The sequence below is a fragment of the Brachycentrus maculatus genome, unplaced genomic scaffold (genome assembly GCF_059751285.1).
Source record: "Brachycentrus maculatus isolate JH-2025_06_01 unplaced genomic scaffold, ASM5975128v1 h1tg000577l, whole genome shotgun sequence".
Taxonomy (NCBI): Eukaryota; Metazoa; Arthropoda; class Insecta; order Trichoptera; family Brachycentridae; genus Brachycentrus; species Brachycentrus maculatus.
In genome coordinates, this window is record NW_028281317.1 from 50902 (window position 1) to 70968 (window position 20067).

General features: G+C 30.9%; 1 protein-coding gene across 1 annotated transcript; it reads right to left on the bottom strand.

The window, feature by feature from the left end:
* Positions 1 to 5999: 5999 nt before the first annotated feature.
* On the bottom strand, positions 6000 to 12278 carry LOC148301319 (E3 ubiquitin-protein ligase MARCHF5-like). The gene is made up of 4 exons (XM_088273447.1): positions 11758 to 12278; positions 8713 to 8958; positions 7584 to 7774; positions 6000 to 7093 (listed from the first exon to the last, which is right to left on the bottom strand). Exons 1-4 carry the CDS (start codon positions 11923 to 11925, stop codon positions 6658 to 6660), a joined length of 1041 nt encoding a protein of 346 aa, XP_088129573.1. The 5' UTR covers positions 11926 to 12278; the 3' UTR covers positions 6000 to 6657.
* Positions 12279 to 20067: the final 7789 nt, after the last annotated feature.

Here is a 20067-nt window from a genome sequence, read left to right on the forward strand (position 1 = left end):
GAATTGAACCTGGGACCTCCAGTACGGTAGCCGAGCGTGCTGACCATTACGCTACAAAGACAGACAAATAAAAAAATTAATACTAAAAATCTATTATATTTATTCAGTCGTCTCTGAGAATCTAACCCGGGACCCACGGTGCACTAGCTAAACGAGCTGACCACTACACTACGGAGGCAAAAAAAAATACCCACTGAAAATAATAATACCATACCGCCTTTTTTTTTAAGCTGGCAACTCGGTTTGAGAATCCTATGAACCGTACCCACATTTTTTGGAATAAATATTCAATTTGACAGCCCCTGCTGTAGATAATATTATATGAAATGGTACACAAATGCAAAGACAATATTATCTGCATGTATTTCAACACAAGACAATATATTTGCCAACTTCTTTGTACCAATATCGGTGATAAGATATGGTTTTTATCAATTTACAAAAATATCAATCCAAACGGGAATATTACCGTACAATTGACTTCAAATTAGATAAGCGTTCAACAATATTGTGTAAATTGATTGATTCTGCTTTGGAATATCTTTACAAGGCTAAAAAGTGATGCAACGCAAAATACCAAAAAAAATGCATTTGGATATGTACACATCGCTCACTCCTTTCAAGAACGTCATAAATCGATAAACTTTATTTTTCAGGAGAACGTTTTTAAAGTTTAATAATATAATACTATCTATTAAAAATAAATATCAAGCCACTTATTGAAATTTTACTGTGCAATAGATCTTTTAGGTAAAATCTGAAGGATTTTTCTCCATTTGAAAAATATTTAGTTTATTTAAAAAAATAATTTAACAATACCTTTTCTTAAAAATGCAAAAACAACACTTTCTGCCATGTAGCGGGTAAATATTAAGTTAAAAATATGTCTCTTTTGCTGGGATATAGTACATTTTCTGTGCATTCCGAAAACATACACAACTGAAAATAGACGATTTTTGATTTATGACGTTCTTGAAAGGAGTGAGCGACATGTATAAAAAAATAACTACTATATAGTTTTTTCCATTTATTTTATTTACTACTGACCGAGTTTCGTCATTACCGATATCATCAGACTTGTGGGAGGCTAGACGAAATTCTATTATATACATACACAACAAGGCAGGGGTTGTAAACCATGATTTTACATAAATTTTCTGTAAAATGTCACTGGTCACAAAAGAGTAAAGTTTGAGGAGTAATTTCATTTATTTACACCATAATGTGTTTTTTTTTACAAATTCACCCTGTAAGAAGATCATTTTGAAATAAAACTACCGGGAGAGCAGATATTTTGTATCAACTTTTAATTTATCTTTTTTTTAATGTTCAAGCACTTTCTACCCTCTGATTGCAAAGAGCTTTATATGGTATCAAACGTTTTGATCAATATCACTAGTCTGTTTTTGATTGGTTGGATGATATTGCTATTTAGCTATAAGCCCGCCAATGTACTTATTTCTTTTCTGCACATGAATTTTAAACTAATAAATATATTCTACAAAAATATACTACGCCAATGAAATAATCGTTTCCCGATGATGTGTACCTACAATCTACATACACACCTAAAAATTATTATAGTCTTTTACAGCAGTGTTCCGCAAACTTTTTGTATTCAAGGTACACCTACCAAATTTTAGAAATTTCAGCGGTGCATATTTACCATATTATGGTAACATATTTAACATATTATGTTTAATGTGAAATGTGAGCCTACTTAACTGAGCACAGGCAATCAAAATTTGGAGCAATTGTGTTATTTTCACAAAACTAGACTTTTTTCCACGGCACATCAACTAATCTCAGCACACCAGTGTGGCGCGGCATACACTTTGCGGAACAATGTCCTACAGTGAACTTCTGTATATGTCAGTACTCAACTGGGCAAGGTTAATTCTTGCTATACATATATGGCAATACTGCTGAAAGGGTTAATAAAACACATTTATATTCTATTGTTTTTTTTTACCATTTTATTTTTCTCCATGAACAAAATATGATTAAGTCGAATCAAATTTAAGATACCATAATTCAATCATGATTTTTATTTACATTTTTTTTCAGTTTACAAGTCGTAAATATAACCATTTTACATTTCACTGGATTACAAGTTGAAAATGTACAATTTTACGATCACACTGGGTTTACAAAATAGAAAATGTAACCGTTTTACTGTTTCAGTGAATTTAAGTTGTAAATACAACCATTTTACTGTCACACTAGATTTATAAGATGTAAATACAATAATAATACTGTCACACTAGGTTTATAAGTCGTAAATACCACCATTCAACTGTCACACTAGGTTTACAAGTTGTGAATACAATAATTTTACTGTCATACTAGGTTTATAAGTTGTAAATACTATAATTTTACTGTCACATTGAATTCAAAGCAAAAAAAAACAACAGTAGATCTATTACTATCATTTGAAAAACCTATTTAAACGAGCTAATTTATGGCAAAATCATATTTGAAATAGGATCGTCAATTTTAGAAAGAATTTAGTGTTTTTATTATTTGGGCGATAAATAGTAGTAGAATGTTCTATAATGTACATGTATGTCAAGACGCCATCTCTCATGTTGTACTTTAAATAATATTTACATGAAAGTGCTGACTATTCAATTTCAACTAGTAATGCAATTTTAAAATATAATGTCAATAAAAAACTGCACATTTTCTAGAATTTTCACCAAAAAAATTAATTAATGTAAAAATATTTTTCTCGAGTTATAAAGAAAATGGGCACTTATACATTACAAATAATATATAAAGGAAAATGGCATACATTTAATATAAACCAATGTATTATATCCATAAATGTTAACCTACTAATAAATAAATATTAACACACTTAGTATGGGAAAGGTATTTCTACCCGTTCGGTTGATTGATGCTTAAAGACGGGAAGGGTATTTTTATCTTCTGCGCCGGCCTCGTTTCAAAGTCATAAAACAAGGAATTACATATTTAATGTTTTTATAAGAATATTATGTATCAATCTCTTTGTTAAGGTTGTAACTATAAATACACAATTATCAAATCCCGTCGCTAGCGGTCCACAGGCTTGAAAAACACCCGTCCAAAATGTGTTAAAAAAACAGTAAACTCAGGCAAATTTGTTTTTTTGTTGTTGTTGCAATTATTAATAAAAGTCTTAATTTATTATTAATAGTATTACATAAATAATATTATTTCATATTACCTTTTTATTTATGAATACCTATATATATTCTCTTAAGTTATTTTATTATGTTTTTAAGCGTAGGTGTGCAGGAAACAAATAGGGCTATTCATTCCTATCTCAAATTATTTTAAATAAAATTATAATAACAGTGAAACCTATATAGTTCCTCAAATAATCAATTTCCCGGATGAGTCGTTTATTTCTCCTACCCCGAATTCATTTCATACAAAAATAGATCGCATTGATCGTTTCTCTATCACCATTTAACCGCATTCATCGTTTGAATTACGCTACATATTTGATATGTTTTATCTGTGTTTGTAACATTATTATAAATTTTCTCAGATTTGTTACATTCAAAGACAATATTCCAACATGCGGGGATAGAAATTATCGAAAGCTTGTGTGATGCTAGATTGACGGATACAGCAGAAGAGGAGCCGCTGCCTGTATCTTCATTTTCAGAAGCATGCACACTCTTTGAAAGATTGAAAACTTTCTACTACGTACATTAAAAAACTGATACCAATAAAAATATTATTAGCCAAGCTGAAAATGTATTGATTTCTTAATCCCGCATTCATGGTTTATTTCAATAGGTCCCCTTAAAAACGATAGAGGTTTCACTGTATGTAAATATATAATGCTATTTTTGATAAATTAATACGAGGTGACATTCTTCAGCAATGGCATTAATTTTTCAAATTCCTATAATGCTTCAATCCAAACTAACTGGCATAGATTAAGAAATTGGATTATTTTCAACTAAAATCTGAAATGTTTAGTAGTATCATTATTAACTTTGTTGTAAAATATTTTATGTGTAAGATGTAGATATTAGATAATTACGATATTAGTCAATTTTTAATTTTCTGTGATATTGTGAGAAAAATAAATTATTGAATTTATTTTTGTTTCCTCAGATAAAAGAAAAGTAAGTGTAAAGTATTTGCAGACAGGTTATAAAATTAATTTAAAAATAACTCGTAATAGTTTTGAGATAGAGAATAGCCCTAGATTTATACAAATAAGTTAATTAAAACTATTATAAAATTACCAATAAATACAAACGTACGTTTTAAATTATATTTAATAATGAAAAGTAAAACATAATAAATTAGTTTTCAGAATCATTTGAATATAATTTAAAAGCTTCACACTTCCTCTTTCCATATACATATTAAAAGGTACATAGAGCATTGTATTGATGCTGTGTTATCTAGAAGGTTATATGTGGGTAAGGTAATTAATTCATCCTGCGCTTCACAAAACCAAAGACGTGAAGAAAAGGTTTATAGTAATTGCCTTACTTCAGTAAAAATATTTAACACTGTTAATGTATGTATGTAGTACCAACTAGTTTTGATAAGTACGTATTGAAAATGTTATAAATACATATCTATCTAGATTTCTAAAATTGCTTTTAGTGTATTTAAAAAGCACAAATCTGACAATTTTATTGAATACAAAAATAATCCTGTAATATTTGTCTACTAATGCGCAAAATAGATGATTGTTTGAAAATAGCTACTAGTTTAGGAAGACATCCATCTGATTTAATGTCCATACATCCATTGTGTTGTTTTAGTTTTAATCTTTGGAAACCATTTATGCACTTGTAAATTCAGAAATTACATAATGTAATTGATCACCACAAAATGACTGCTTCCCACAAAGATAAATACAGACGATAGATCACCGAAACTTTTTTATTCTTTAAATCCTTATCCGCACCCCAATGGTGCATAGGGCACTGCATCATATAAACAAATTGTTATCTTGATTGTTAAAACATGAGGGAAAGGTGATCAGCCCTCCGCTTCAGGTACCAACCAGTCCAGGGTAATACATATTGAATAAATATTGGTGTTTTCTTTAATTATTGTAATAAATATTAGAGTGAAAAAATCGCATATATTTATTTGAATCCCCCGTGGGAATTAAACCCGGGACCTCCAGAACGGTAGCCGAGGGTGGTGACCATTAAACTATGGAGGCGGAGATCACCAAAACTACTGCATACATACTTTGCCTTATTCAGATCTCACACACGTACACCGATTATTCCCATTTCTGTCTTACTTGTACTTGATTACCCATATCTTCTTCGGCCTTACTCAGTTTCTACTTTCAGCTTTATTTATACTGTAAATCTGTTTCAATTATTCATCTGCTCCACATGCCCAACTTCTCTCTTTACAATATCGATAATAAATCTCAGCCTTGCGTTAGTTCTGTGTTTCACTGTTTGTGTGTCTATTATGTATATGTACAACATTTCGTCACTTAAGCTGGAGATACATTTTAAATTTTAAAGAAAATTACGCTTCCTGATATTGCGACTACAATATCTCAATATAATGTTACACGTGTGTAAAGTGATCACTTAAACCAGCCTATGATGGTCGTCAGCCCCGTAAATGCCCAGACTTCTATATTCTTCAATATAAGTTTTTGAAGATTTCTACATTGAGAAATTGAAAAACCAAAATGGCTTGTCAATGATTAATCAATCGTTTTTCTAAAATCACAAATGTAAAAATGATTATAAAACTGTATAATGAGACAAATATATATGGCTTCCTATTCTGAATTATACTTTTGGTGTAAGATATATTCGATGTACTATTTATGGAAAAACTGGAATATTATTTGTTGAAAATAACTATTTGAAACACTTACAAATATATCAATTTAGATTGCCACTACTAGATAATAAATTTATACACATGATTTAAATTAGTGGAAATCGATTCCATGTCTTTGCTTCTTCTACATAATTGTTTCAAGTAAATATCAATAAGTATTTTATAAAATATTTATATTATGTTTTTAATCATTCAAATTGTATGTATCAAGATATGTTAATTACAATATAAGTCAAATACCGAAAAAAAAAGTCATAATATTTGAAGTAATTTAAATACTGTCTACCACAGTTATAACAAGCATAATGAAACCTTTGTTATTTGTTAAATCAATAAACAGTAAAACTCGGTTAAAGTGTCATTGAAGAAACCAAATATTATTCATATCATAATAGTAACGTGACCGAATTTAGATGAAAAATAAATTAACAGCCAAATCTCAAAAATACTTTAAAATTGTTATAATTTTTTTTGATGTTGTTATTTTTGACTTAATATTTAGTCATTTTTTGATCAATTTTGTATTGAACGATTTACACTAACTATGAAATTTTAGCAGTTGTCGTTAGTCACTATAACTAAGATTCACTATACATTACATATTACAAAAGATAATTCAATGTCTGTTTCTATTATCATAATAGTGTTCACGTCATCAATCTCAAAGCCTTGTACATCATTAAAAGCGCACTTCTTTTTAATAATAAATAGAGAAATATAAATAAAAGGATTTTTCTAACTACTGTTTAAAATTTAGATTCATCATCTCGTCACCGTGTAAGCGATATTCAGGATTCGAATTCGCATCCCGTTTGATCACACGACCCGTTGTTCCGATGCGAAAATGGCGGAATCGTCGACAATTTGCCCGGAGCTTCGGGCCAAACTGGGGTCGGCACTCGATCTACTCGCTCCCGGCGGTTTATTAACATATTGTCGTACATTCTCTTCCGTATAATCGAGGATCTTTCTCGTTGAATAGCGAATGTGTAATTTCTGTTTGTGATAAATATTCAATGCCCCTTTTACAACGACAAATGTGAGGCCCCCCAGGATCGTTCTGTGGAAATTGTTTTTGACAGAACTAAAAAGAATTTTGCCGACAATCGTTGAAATTGTAGGTAGTATTAAAGCACCGCACAAAACTCTTGTTGGAGAAGCGTATCTGCCATATATTTGAGGATTTAAATTATTTGGGTCGTTTCCATTCACAGCTTGTTCCGACTGATTCGAGGTTGGTTCTCCTTCGATTCTGTAAAAAAAAAAGTCAGTTTTAACACTAAATGAAAAGAAATATATATTTTTTTTAAAAATATTTTTACCGCCCTACACATACAAATGTACGTGATACACGCGATTTTTCTTCACCGTTCTGCGCTAACCCGTATGACCTACGCGCACATAATATCTAGTAGCACTAAATATTTAATGCATACCGAATACACTCGACAAATTTTTGTCAGGTTTCATGCCTGACAATATTTTGTGACAACAAATGTTGTGTTTTTTTTTGCTTGTTTATAAAAAATATCCCTGAAAATAACCCGAAGGTAGGGTGGTTAAGTAGCATTTAAAATGGTAATGTGTAACAGACATTAATAATAAGATAGAAGAAAGGCAATTGCGATGGTATGGGCACATTGGACATAGAGAACCTGAACATATTGTAAACCAGACTATTGCCATTTAAGGTGCATTATTCCTGCGCCACATCTCTATTGGTATCAGTTTTTTTTACTCACTCTCCAAATGGCAGCAGCAGCGTCAGTCCAGGAAGCTTGCGGCAGGTGGTGCGCAGGGCCGCGAGTAGCGCATCCTCCCATCGCAGCGCCCTCCAGCAGACTAGCAGCACTGGAACGGCCGGCAAGAGGACCATCAGCACCAGAGGATCCGCTCCTTCGAGCATCTCCAGGCCTTCTTGATGCCCCACCACCTGCGCACAAATGACAAATTAAAGAATTTTTAAAAAAACACATGTTTTCAAAGGTAGTCAGTCATTTGTTTATGACACATTGTTTGCTTGAAACGGTTAAAATCATATTTTACTATACTACATAATTGCTTACTTTTCGTAGAGCGCGAGAGACGCAAAAAACATTGCACATATCGGAATAGGGCTTGCAATTAGTACACTAATTAGGGTCAGGGTTGATGAAAAAACCACCCACCAATAATGTATTCATTGGCATAGAGTTGTGAAATTTCGAATCTTAAATATTGTATTTTTTTGTAAACAAAGTGGCGTATAGAGCTGATAACGTATGACTAAAATAGGACGCCAACGCAGTGTATGCCGTAGTTATCCAGTTCTCAGTTTAGCCCGAGTGTGACTCGGCCAAGGAGTATTCCATCATTGTAGTGATGAGCCCGGGCCTGCTCGGGAAAATCGTATTCCGACTTCTCGGTGTTGATTTGCCTGGGCCAAATATATTTATGTATTTGTTTTCATTGATCCTATTTTAACCCGAGCGGTGTTCAGGGAGCCTTGTTTCGAGTTATTGGTGACGATTTCTTGCACCGGCAAATTTTATAGCCAAAATTCAACTGTGGTTAAAGTGTTAGTACAGGCTTTCCACAAAGAATCGTAGAACAAAAGTGAAACTGGTCAGATCATATGGCACGTATGTCTGAGGATAGATGGGCGAAAAAAGGTGCTTAGCTGGAAGCCTAGAACAGGACGCAGAAGCGTGGATAGGTCCCAAACAAAATGGTTCGATGACATTAAAAAAGTGGCGGGCTGCACTGGAAGAGAGTCGCGTCCAACAGACAACTGTGCAAGTCCAAGAGGGAGGCCTTTGTTCAACACTGGACACAAGAAGAAGGCTGAAGTAAGTAGCAAGTATGAAAAATCAAATATTGATCAATATTGACCTGCATCACGGTGACCGCCCCGTACGTGATGGCCGTCCAGTAGATGGAGCCCAGCATGACTCCGCCCACGACAAAAGGGCACAGCTTGTGGGTGATCTCCTCCACCGAGTCAAGCACTCCCACCAGCGGGCCCATGGAGTGGAAGACCAGGATATACTCCGCCTTGCACTGCGGGCACGTCACCCGCCGGGATATGCTGCCCTTCTGCATCTCGTTCACCCAGCGCTGCAGGCACGCCTGATGCACCTGGAACGACCAATAATCACATGACACACTCGGTGTAATACTCGGAGCGGAAACTGAATGGACTGGAAACTTTTTTGCTTTAGTTCAACCGCGTAAGGAGCATACCTGAATATACTCGGGCGGCTATTATGTGCAAAAATACACACACCCGAGTTGACTCGGGCAAGCTTTACATGCAGAAAAGACCACTCATGAATATACTCGGGTGAAAATAAATACGATTTATGGTATTTATCTTATGCGATGCTATTCTAGTTCATTGCTCTGCAAAGTGTGTGCCGCGACACACTGGTGTACCGTGGTGATTAGTTGGTGTGGCGAGGAAAAAGTCTAGTTTTGTGAAAATAACACAATTGCTCCAAATTTTCATTGCCTGTGCTCAGTTAAGTAGGCTCACTTTAAACATAATATCGCTTACTCCTTTCAAGAACGTCATAAATCAAAAATCGTCAATTTTCAGCTGTGCGTGTTTTCGGAATGCCCAGAAAATATACTATATCCCAGCAAAAGAGGCATATTTTTAACTTAATATTTACCCGCTACAGAGCAGAAAGTGTTGTTTTTGCATTTTGAAGAAAAGGTATTGTTTAATTATTTTTTTAAATAAACTAAACATTTTTCAAATGGAGAAAAAACCTTCAGGTTTTACCTAAAAAGATTTGTTGCACAGTAAAAAGTTCAATAAGTGGCTTGATATTTATTTTTAAAACATTGTGTTATATTTTTAAACTTTAAAAACGCTCTCCTGAAAAGTCAAGTTTTTTGATTTATGACGTTCTTGAAAGGAGTGAGCGATATGTTAAATATGTAACCATAATATGGTAAATATGCACCACTGAAATTTTTTAATTTGGTAGGTGTACCATGAATAGAAAAAGTTTGCGGAACACTGCTGTAAAAGACTATAATACTTTTTGGGTGTGTATGTAGATTGTAGGTACACATCATCGAGAAACGATTATTTTGGATTAAGCATAATATGTTAAATATGTTACGATGATATGGTAAATATGCACCTCTGAAATATGTGCAATTGTGTTATTTTCACAAAACTAGAATATTTTCCGTGGCACATCAACTAATCACCACAGTACACCAGTGTGCCGCGGCACACACTTTGCGGAACAATGCTGTATGGGACCGGTGGTGGGCATTGAAGACACAAATCCGCAGTCCCGTAAAGGACCACTGGGCGGCTAAAGGTTAAGTGATTTCCAAAAACTTTTAAAGATTTTAAACCTTTTTATAATGAGTGATCTTGACGATTCAAACTTTAAATTTGCAAATTTGAGGACATTGAGGACAGTGATGAAAGCGACGTGTCTTCTGATAGTTCCAGTGATGATGAATATAATGAACCAAGTGTTTGGCTTCGAGTAAATATCGATCCACCTGATGTATCTCCTTCACGATTTCCATTTATCGGCAATACTGGTTGCACTTTTGCTTTACAAGGCGATCATGATGTGCTGCAGTATTTTAGGCTATTTATTGATGATGAATTGTTGTTGGTTTTTATTTTATGATAGTCATTTGCATTTAAATTTTCAGTCCTATTTTTGCCCCGAAATGGCTGCTATAGAGTATATATCACTCGCTCCTTTCAACAACGTCATATATCAAAAATCGTCAATTTTCAGTTGTGCATGTTTTCCGAATGCCCAGAAAATGTACTATATCCCAGCAAAAGGGGCATATTTTTAACTTAATATTTACCCGCTACAGGGCAGAAAGCGTTGTTTTTGAAGAAAAGGTATTGTTTAATTTTTTTTTTTTTAATATACTAAATATATTTCAAATGGAGAAATAACATTCAGGTTTTACCTAAAAAGATCTGTTGCACAGTAAAAAGTTCAATAAGTTGCTTGATATTTATTTTTAATACATATTATTATTTTTTTAAACATTAAAAACGATTTCCTGAAAAATCAAATATTTTGATATGACGTTTTCAAAAGGAGTGAGCGATATGTCAGTAAAAAAAATTCATTAAAAAAATATGTGTTATTTTTTCCAGTTTATTTATAATTAATTAAGGAGTTAGCGGGTAAAATCAGTACCAACTAATCACGACACTATTTTTTGATAAGCAAATTTAACAAGTGTAAAAGGATGAGTTTTTTTTTTTTTTTTGGATTTCATATTACCGTCGCAACAATGATATCCGACATATAAAAGAAAAAATTTCTTTATATCATATGTTGGATATTGTTGCACCAGTAATATCTCGTAAGTGACAATTTTCCCAATACATTGTTTACGACGGAATTAATAGTATAAAAATCTGTGTCATTCTCCTTTTCACATATATTTACAAGCACTATCGACAGCTTTATAAGGTACAAACCTCAACCAATATTACTGGTCTGTTTTTGGAAGGTTAGAAGATATTGATTCATAGCCTTTTTTAACACAATTTTTATTTTTTATTTGGCTAATACCCATAAATATGTAAGTACCTCTGGGAAGGCTAAACAAACGTAATTTTTATTTCAAGGTGACAAAATGGTTATTTTATGTTAATTTGGCTACAAAATTTCATCAGCATTACAATTTCGACATCAGAATGTAAAATATATAATATTATTCGATTATTCGAGAAATAATTTGAAAATAAATATTAATTCAAAAAGAATTATATTTGCGCAATTTCACGCACTTTGCACTTACATAAGTCAGACAATATGTAAAGATTTTTTTGTAGCCTTATTGGATGAGATCTGTTGCCGAAATATTACCGAATAATCACGGTGAAGCATTTAAAACAAAATATTGTATAATTATATTTTTCAAACTTACCCATTTACTAGTTCCTTTGCAATTGCAAGGCTGAACCCAGGATGCTAATGTGTCGTCTGACTCGGTTCCATAGCAAACCCAGCAACATTTTTGCAAAAGACTCGCACTGTCTGGTCTAATATCTTCTCCGGTAACTAATTCACCGACTGATGCTTCAGTTTCCGACATATTTAGTAGTAAAAAACAATAAATAATTCACATGGAACGACGAGACGACACCACCTGTCAAATATCACGGGATTCAAATACGATCTATTTCAAATCAAGCGCAGCTGACGCACTCGCGATTAAAATTTAAATATAGCACAAACATGTATTTACTTGTCGGTAGGAATTTTATTAGCAATATATTCCAATATTGTAATTTTATGGTAAATATCCCGATAAATATATTTATCGGACGCCGAGAAACCCGCTATCCCGGCACCAGACGAACAAATTGTATACCCGACACGAAAATATTTACTATTTACTAGTATTTACAAGTACCTACGTATCCCACTTAAAACATTCCACATTTCGCATTTTTCGGTTCCCACGAAAGAGTAGAAGAGTACAGCTGTTACGTATATGGTATGAGTAGAAAAGAAATAAAAAATCTACCTACGGGCAGGAAGAATGCAGCGATCGGCAGCGGTTTTGTGAAAGTAGTGAGGGGATTAAACGAATGAAAATAGTAGATATTCTATTATCGCATTCGAGTATTCAATCCATTTAAAAATATTCATTCTAGAATGGGAGATGTTAAAAGTCAGTTCTAACCAAATCCGCTAGATGCAAATACTGCGAGTAGAATAAACAGCAAAAAGTCAATTTGATTTAAGTAAATAAATCGAACTGACTTCATTTCTTCACATTTCTTCAAAACTTCTTCAAAACATCATCCCCACCCGAAGGTGCATAGAGCACTGCATCATATAAACGCAGTGTTATCTTGTTGAATAAAAATACAGTGAAAAAATCATATTTATTTGACCCCTAGGAATTGAACCCGGGACCTCCAGCACGGTAGCCGAGCGTGCTGACAATTACACTACGAAGGGTGACAAACATCAGAAACTACTTGATCAAACACCATTTTATTGATCTCTTTCGATGACTCCTCCAGTTTACAGTAATTCTCATGATATTCCTACCTTTGTCGATAAAAATAATCTCCCACTTAAATAATGATGATTTCCACACCTTCAACGACAGCATTTGAATGCACGGTATTTTATTAAAAATATGAAATATCTCGAACATTTTCATTCGTTTCCATATATCATTCTCCATCGATTATTACATTTATTCGTTTAATCTCATCATTACATTAAAGTACTGTAAGCTTAGTATGATGATGATCAGAGTGAAATATGTATCTGTTCTTGTTCCTCTTATATACATTTACAAAGAAAGAAAAAGACAACGAATTCAAGATTCGTGTAGATATCGTCAGTATACGGGTAGAGTGCACAATTTATTTATTTGTTTCAAATTTGCGTTTGTAATACATTATTATTTAAAATTTTGAATTCTGAATTCGATGAGAATCCACAAATGATTACGATTACATATTTTAATCAAACTGGCGTGCACTGCCTATTAAAAAAAGTATTTTAGGAAGTAACCTTTAAATTCGAATATCTCAAAACATGTTTCCTTAACTTAGTGAGTTCTGCTTGTACATTGACGATACTTCAATGCCTACCTTAGAGTGCAAGGTGCCTATGGTGTTTTTTAAGACGAATTCTACAGCTGAGACGTCTACGGATTACGACCGAGTCATTTCTGTATAGGTACCGGGTCAAACATAATAACTGCTTAAAACGGATCGTTCATTTTGCTTGAACCCGTTCACACACCTGCCTGCAAATATCTAATAACAATAATCCCAGCAATGTACATTCATTATGTACAAGAGTTATATTAAATAAATAATATGATTCTTTAAATTTAAAAGAAGAAAGCTTTATAAATTTATATTTCGATATATATTTTTTTAAATTCTGAATATTAAGGAATCGGAGTTACATTTTGGGGTGAAAATAAATCAAAACGAATATATATGTATTGTATATATTTTAAAATTTGTATTAGTAAGAAACAAATGAATAGGCGGAATTAGAGAATTCATGATGAAATTACACGAATATTACACTAAATATAATTTTATTACTTTCATAACTTAATAATGAACCTATTTTTAATATTGCTATAGTAGAATTTTTAAAATAAACTTCTTAATTTTTAAATTCGTTTCATTATGAATAGTTAAATGAAAATTCACATACTGATTGGTACAATGAAAAAAGTTTTAAAATTCTAATATTGGAATGTTAGCAGATAAGTTTTATTCTGTTAATCTTAAAATTACTAAATGGAAGCCAACCAATGAAAGTTAAAAGCCTCTAATCACCTCATCTACACTCAATTGTGCATAGGGCACCGCATCGAATTGGCACGGTATTGGCTTGATCGATAATTATAAGACAATAAGATCAGTCCTGGGTTACAGATTTTTGAAACCATTAGCACAATACACTTAATGGGATACATCTGACGCTATTGAGTGAGCTCAAAGTGACGGAAATTGCCACAATATGGGAAAAGAAATGAAGAATGAATGTAGGAAAGAGCACTCATTTAAGAGAACGGTTTTTATTCAGATGATTTTCGCCTACTTTCGAGAGTAAGCATAGGGAGTGGATTGGTATTCAATGTGCTGATAATCTCTAACTGCATTATTGATTCAAGATGAAAGAATTGGTCGAAAAGTACAGAAATTGATATCAATCTTTTAAATCAAATATTTTTCCTTCAAATGCCACACTTGAGTAGTCGTGGGTCATGAACGACTAGCTCTTAAAAATCTGTTCACATGATTGAGAACCGGATCCTAATTTTGGAAGCGCGGAGCAAAGGGAACCACATAAACACTGAATGACGACTTTAAAAAGAATGGAAAGAATGTAAAGAACCTTGGGGATGGGTGTGCACTACTAAAGGTAGGAATAACTGGCGGAGTTTGTGGAAGGCCTGTATCCAAAGCTAAAGTATTATATATATATATATATATATATATATATATATATATATATATATATATATATATATATATATGTTATATATATATATATATATATATATATATATATATATATATATATATATATATATATATATATATAAATATATATATATATATATATATATATATATATATATATATATATATATATATATATATATATATATATATATATATATATATATATATATATATATATATATATATAAATATATATATATATATATATATATATATATATATATATATATATATATATATATATATATATATATATATATATATATATATATATATATATATATATATATATATATATATATATATAATATATATATAATATATATATTTATATAAATATATATATATATATATATATATATATATATATATATATATATATATATATATTTATATATATATATATATATATATATATATATATATATATATATATATTTATATATATATATATATATTTATATATATTTATATAATATATATATATATATATATATATATATATATATATATATATATATATAATATATATATATATATATATATATATATATATATATATATATATATATATATATATATATATATATATACATATATATATATATATATATATATATATATATAAATATATTTCTTTCCATTTCAATTAATATTATATTATTGCTTGGTACTTTAAAAAAAGTGATTAAACAAAATTAAATGCTTAAATACAATATTTTTGCTGTAGGTCTATTGATATTTTGGCCATTTAATCCAATATTCCATCTACGTAATTAAAATAAATAACTTTTTTTTAAAGATCAGTAAAAAGTATTCATAATTAATAATTAACAATAATAACGAGAATACATAGTGTGAACACATCCATAATATACAAACAATTTAAAATTAACACATCTACTGTTTCCTTACAAGTATATAATAATAGTTCAGAAATACGTATAGCTATCGAGACTTATCTAATTCATCATGCACAACCACAATTTTATAACTAACAATAATTATGAGTATTTATGATAAATATGACTAGTTAGATTTCAAAATCTTTGATTAGACAACACAAGTGTTTAGTATTATATCTAATATCACTGCTATGATTTAGTTGAGTAATGTACATTTTTTTTAATTACCCTTCTATCAGTGCCTCCTAGATAGTACAATGACATTATACAAGACAGATTTAGCAACTCGAATAATCTTTTACTATGGTAATCATTGCAAATTCCATGAATTAAAAAAAATCGATATTTTAATATTCAAGAAGGTTAAAAAATCACAAAGAACACAGTTTAACAGATATTAATTTATAATGACAATGTAACTTTCTTTTAAAGTCACTATAAATATTTTATAATAACTTAATTTTAATGTCTACCGGTTTCCAAGCTAACCGCTTCTTTATCAAGACTGATTAATAATAGTATTAATCAGTCTTGATAAAGAAGCGGTTAGCTTCAAAACCGGTAGACATTATAATTAAGTTATAATAAAATACTTTTAGTGATTTTAAAACAAAGTTACATTTAATTATCAAATGGAAATTTATGAATTATAAATTATATAGCTATTAATTTATACAGTTTTTTAGAAAAAATGATAAAAAAGTACTTTGTACAATTTCATTTAGCATTTGAAACATTATGAAAAAGAAGTATCAAGAAGGGAAGAGTTGGAAGAGGAGGAATTATAAAACAAACTAAATATTTATATAAAAAGGATAGATTTAAGTTATAACATACAATTATAAAATTTGTTAAACTACTAAATAAGGTTTACCGATCGCAGATAAAGTATCATAGCTAAACTTAGGCAACGAATTGTATTCAATTTAGAAGGCACTGCTTCTATATATTGTTACATGGAGAATGTGTTGTTTCTAATTTTACGACACATACAACTAAGATTTTTAAAGAAAAATGGTCAGTTGTAAAAATTAAATTTTATTAAAAATCATCCCCGTTTAAAGAATAGACAAAAAACTGCTTTGATATAGTATGTTTATCAACGGGCGGAACTTCACTTACAGAAGCAACAGTCATGTGCTATTGATGAATGTTTAATACGAAGCAATAATGAAGTGAAATGATAAATCGATAAATAATTTATTCTAATGGAATATTAAAACATCGTCGATCGAGTTTAAGTCCCTATCTAACAAGTGCCATAGTGATCTCTTTCAGACTATAATGTTAAAAACCATAATAAAAACATCATAATTATATTCATTTTTCCAGTTACACCTAAGTTAAATTTTGAGCAATAATATTCAGTGCTGCAAACTATGTCCGAAGAATGGTCACCACGGCACTTTATTCGATAGAATCTTTTGGATGGATGAGGATGCATTTTTTTTAATAAAAAATAAAACCGTAGGTATTTATAAAATAAAAAAAATTATATCAGGATAAGTTTTTGAAAATATAAATTCTATATAAGGTCGTTAAATTAATCGATTATGTTAAATTTTAAATGGAAATAACAAATGATAAAATAGCATTCACATATTTTAATATATGTATCTATAGCAACCGCTCGTTAATTCGAACAAACAAAATTAGAATTTTGCCATAAATAAAAAAATATTTTGAAATATGGCAAAATTCTGGTCCCTTCAACGACAACATGCATTCAAAACCTTCGATAATTCAAAATAAAATTACAGAAAAAAATACAAAAGTAATTAGATTTTTTTTTAAAGTTGGTTTTTTAGAGATTTATTTTTTGGTAGATAATGATTTACGATTTCAAACACAGCTTTTCTTATTTTGTTTAAAAAGTCATCAGTTTATATATGAATAATGACTTTTTTGTCGATTTTGCCATATAATCATTTTTAAATTTATCAGTCCATTCGATTTCGAATTAACGAGCTTTTATTGTTTTTAATAACACTTATTTCACATTATTCACTGCATATATTTGTTGTTGTCTTTTTAATGTTTTGACGAGAACATTATAAACTAACGTACCAAAAACATATTAGATAAAAATGTAAATTTAACATACATTTTTTATTTGATTTTACATTGAATTTGTGGAATAACAGAATGGTATTAATATAAAAATAAAACGCTTGTAGTAAACCACATTTATGAATAATGTAAAAATTGAGTTAAATTAAGAGTTGTTTAATGTAAACGAGATTAGTCTCGAGAACTACAGATCTTCTCAACAACAGATGAAAACACATAGTTTGTATTTTCACTAGTTGATGAGAACTGTAGTTCTCGAAAATAGTAATTTTTACATTAATCAACTCAAAAGTGGTCTTATACAAGGTTTTTTTTTCCATATTTTTCATTTAAATTGAACAATACTTGAAATGGTACTGGACTCAGGACTCACAGGGTATTTTAGTAGGGTAGACTGGGTACGGTTGAAACAATTTTGCTTATATTGTCCATAGCGTTGCTCTTTACAAGTCAAGCGATGATGAAGATTCATTAAATACAAGACCGTGTTTCTGTCTACTAATGGGAAGTATTATTTCAGTACCCGGTGTGTTATTTTTAGTGGCAGATCAAATTTAAAAAATATATCCGATTTGTTTCAACCGTCCCCATACCAGGGGCAGTTGAAACAGTGATTGGGGTCAGTTGAAACACATAAATAAATCAATATTTAATTTTGTAAGACGTTTTATTCATTATTTATTTTTGTGTTAAAAATAATTATGGCACCGCATGACAATATTAATCAGTCTACAGATATGTAATGAACAAAAACAACTAAAAACAATGGCATTTAAAAAAAAAAAACAAATCGAACGAAAATAATCTGTGAATAAACTAAAAGGAAACACTTCTGTCATTTTGATTAGTCATAAATCAAGCGGAAATCTAGCTTTGGGATCATTCCGAGTCGCAATTGTGGCAAATATAGCTAAGACCACCTTTTGTGCAGTCTTCTTGAGTCCACAGTTTACAAGTGGTGCTGTATCCACTTTTCACCGGATCTGCTCTCTGAATACAGTGACAGACAAACAAGACAATAGCACTCGTCCTCTTTTGATGATGATTCCTGTTGCGTATTATGATTATTTTTTTCCTTTAACGATCATTCTACTTTTTCCTCCATCCAATCTTTTCTTTACTTACTTAGTTTTCATCCGTTTCAATCTTATTTTATGCTCCTTTCTTATCTCTTCTTTCTCTGTTTTTTTTAGTAGCAAGTATTTTGCAAGCTCTTGCTCCTGCTATTTATTTAAAACTTTGTTGTGGGGTTTATATCCCATTTTCTTCTTCACCAGATGCATCTCGCTTTCGTATATATCTAATGAGCGAACAGTGGTTTAATCCATGCTTTTCCGACGCTTTTCGCAGTGAATCTCCTGCTTTAACCTCCTCATCAGCGTATGTATACCTCAACAAGTCGACCTCTCCTCTCGGAGTCTTTCTTGCGCGTACTCTCGGCATCTAGAAAACAAGAAAACTGAAAAAATATGTTGTTTCAACCGTACCCACAAAAAATGTTTCAACCGTCCCCAACCCCTCCTTTAGGTGGAAAACAGAAAATAGTAATGTTAACAATAATGGCACATTAAAACTAATCACTATATCGTGTTCTACAAGCTTCATTTCAAACACGAAATCATTTTCAATAATATCGTTTCAATAGAAACCGTAATAAAAGGAAAATTCTCAGAACAAAAATACTTACTTTTGGTTATCAAAATACAATAGGACCTTCTACAAGCAACTGCGCAGTGCGGCGAGCGATGCAACACTGATATTTGTGTTTGAACTTGTTGTCCACTTTGTTCGTCCCTTGGACCCTTCACCCTACCGCATACGGTTTGCAAGATATTTGCTCTGTTTCAACCGTCCTTTGTTTCAACCGTACCCAGTCTACCCTACTTATTTTGGTGGGTATCCACAATGTTAGCGAATTTGTAAATTCATATGTTACTTGGATATTCATTTATAACTTAGATATTCATTGAAGGTTATATTTTTTACATTAGTTAGTAAATTTAATAGTCATTAATAGTTTGAAGGAATACAATAGAGCGGAATGTAATTAAATCTACTCCAGATAAAAATTACCAAGTACTTTAATATGTTAATCGAAAAAACCTATACGTAACAACCAACACAATAACTTTAATTTAAAAAAATGTATTATACTACATACTATGTTTTGTATGCTGAAAAATTGGAGGTAACGAAGTTATTGCTTTGAATATTGATTGGGTTGATCAAAATCTGGTTTTGAAA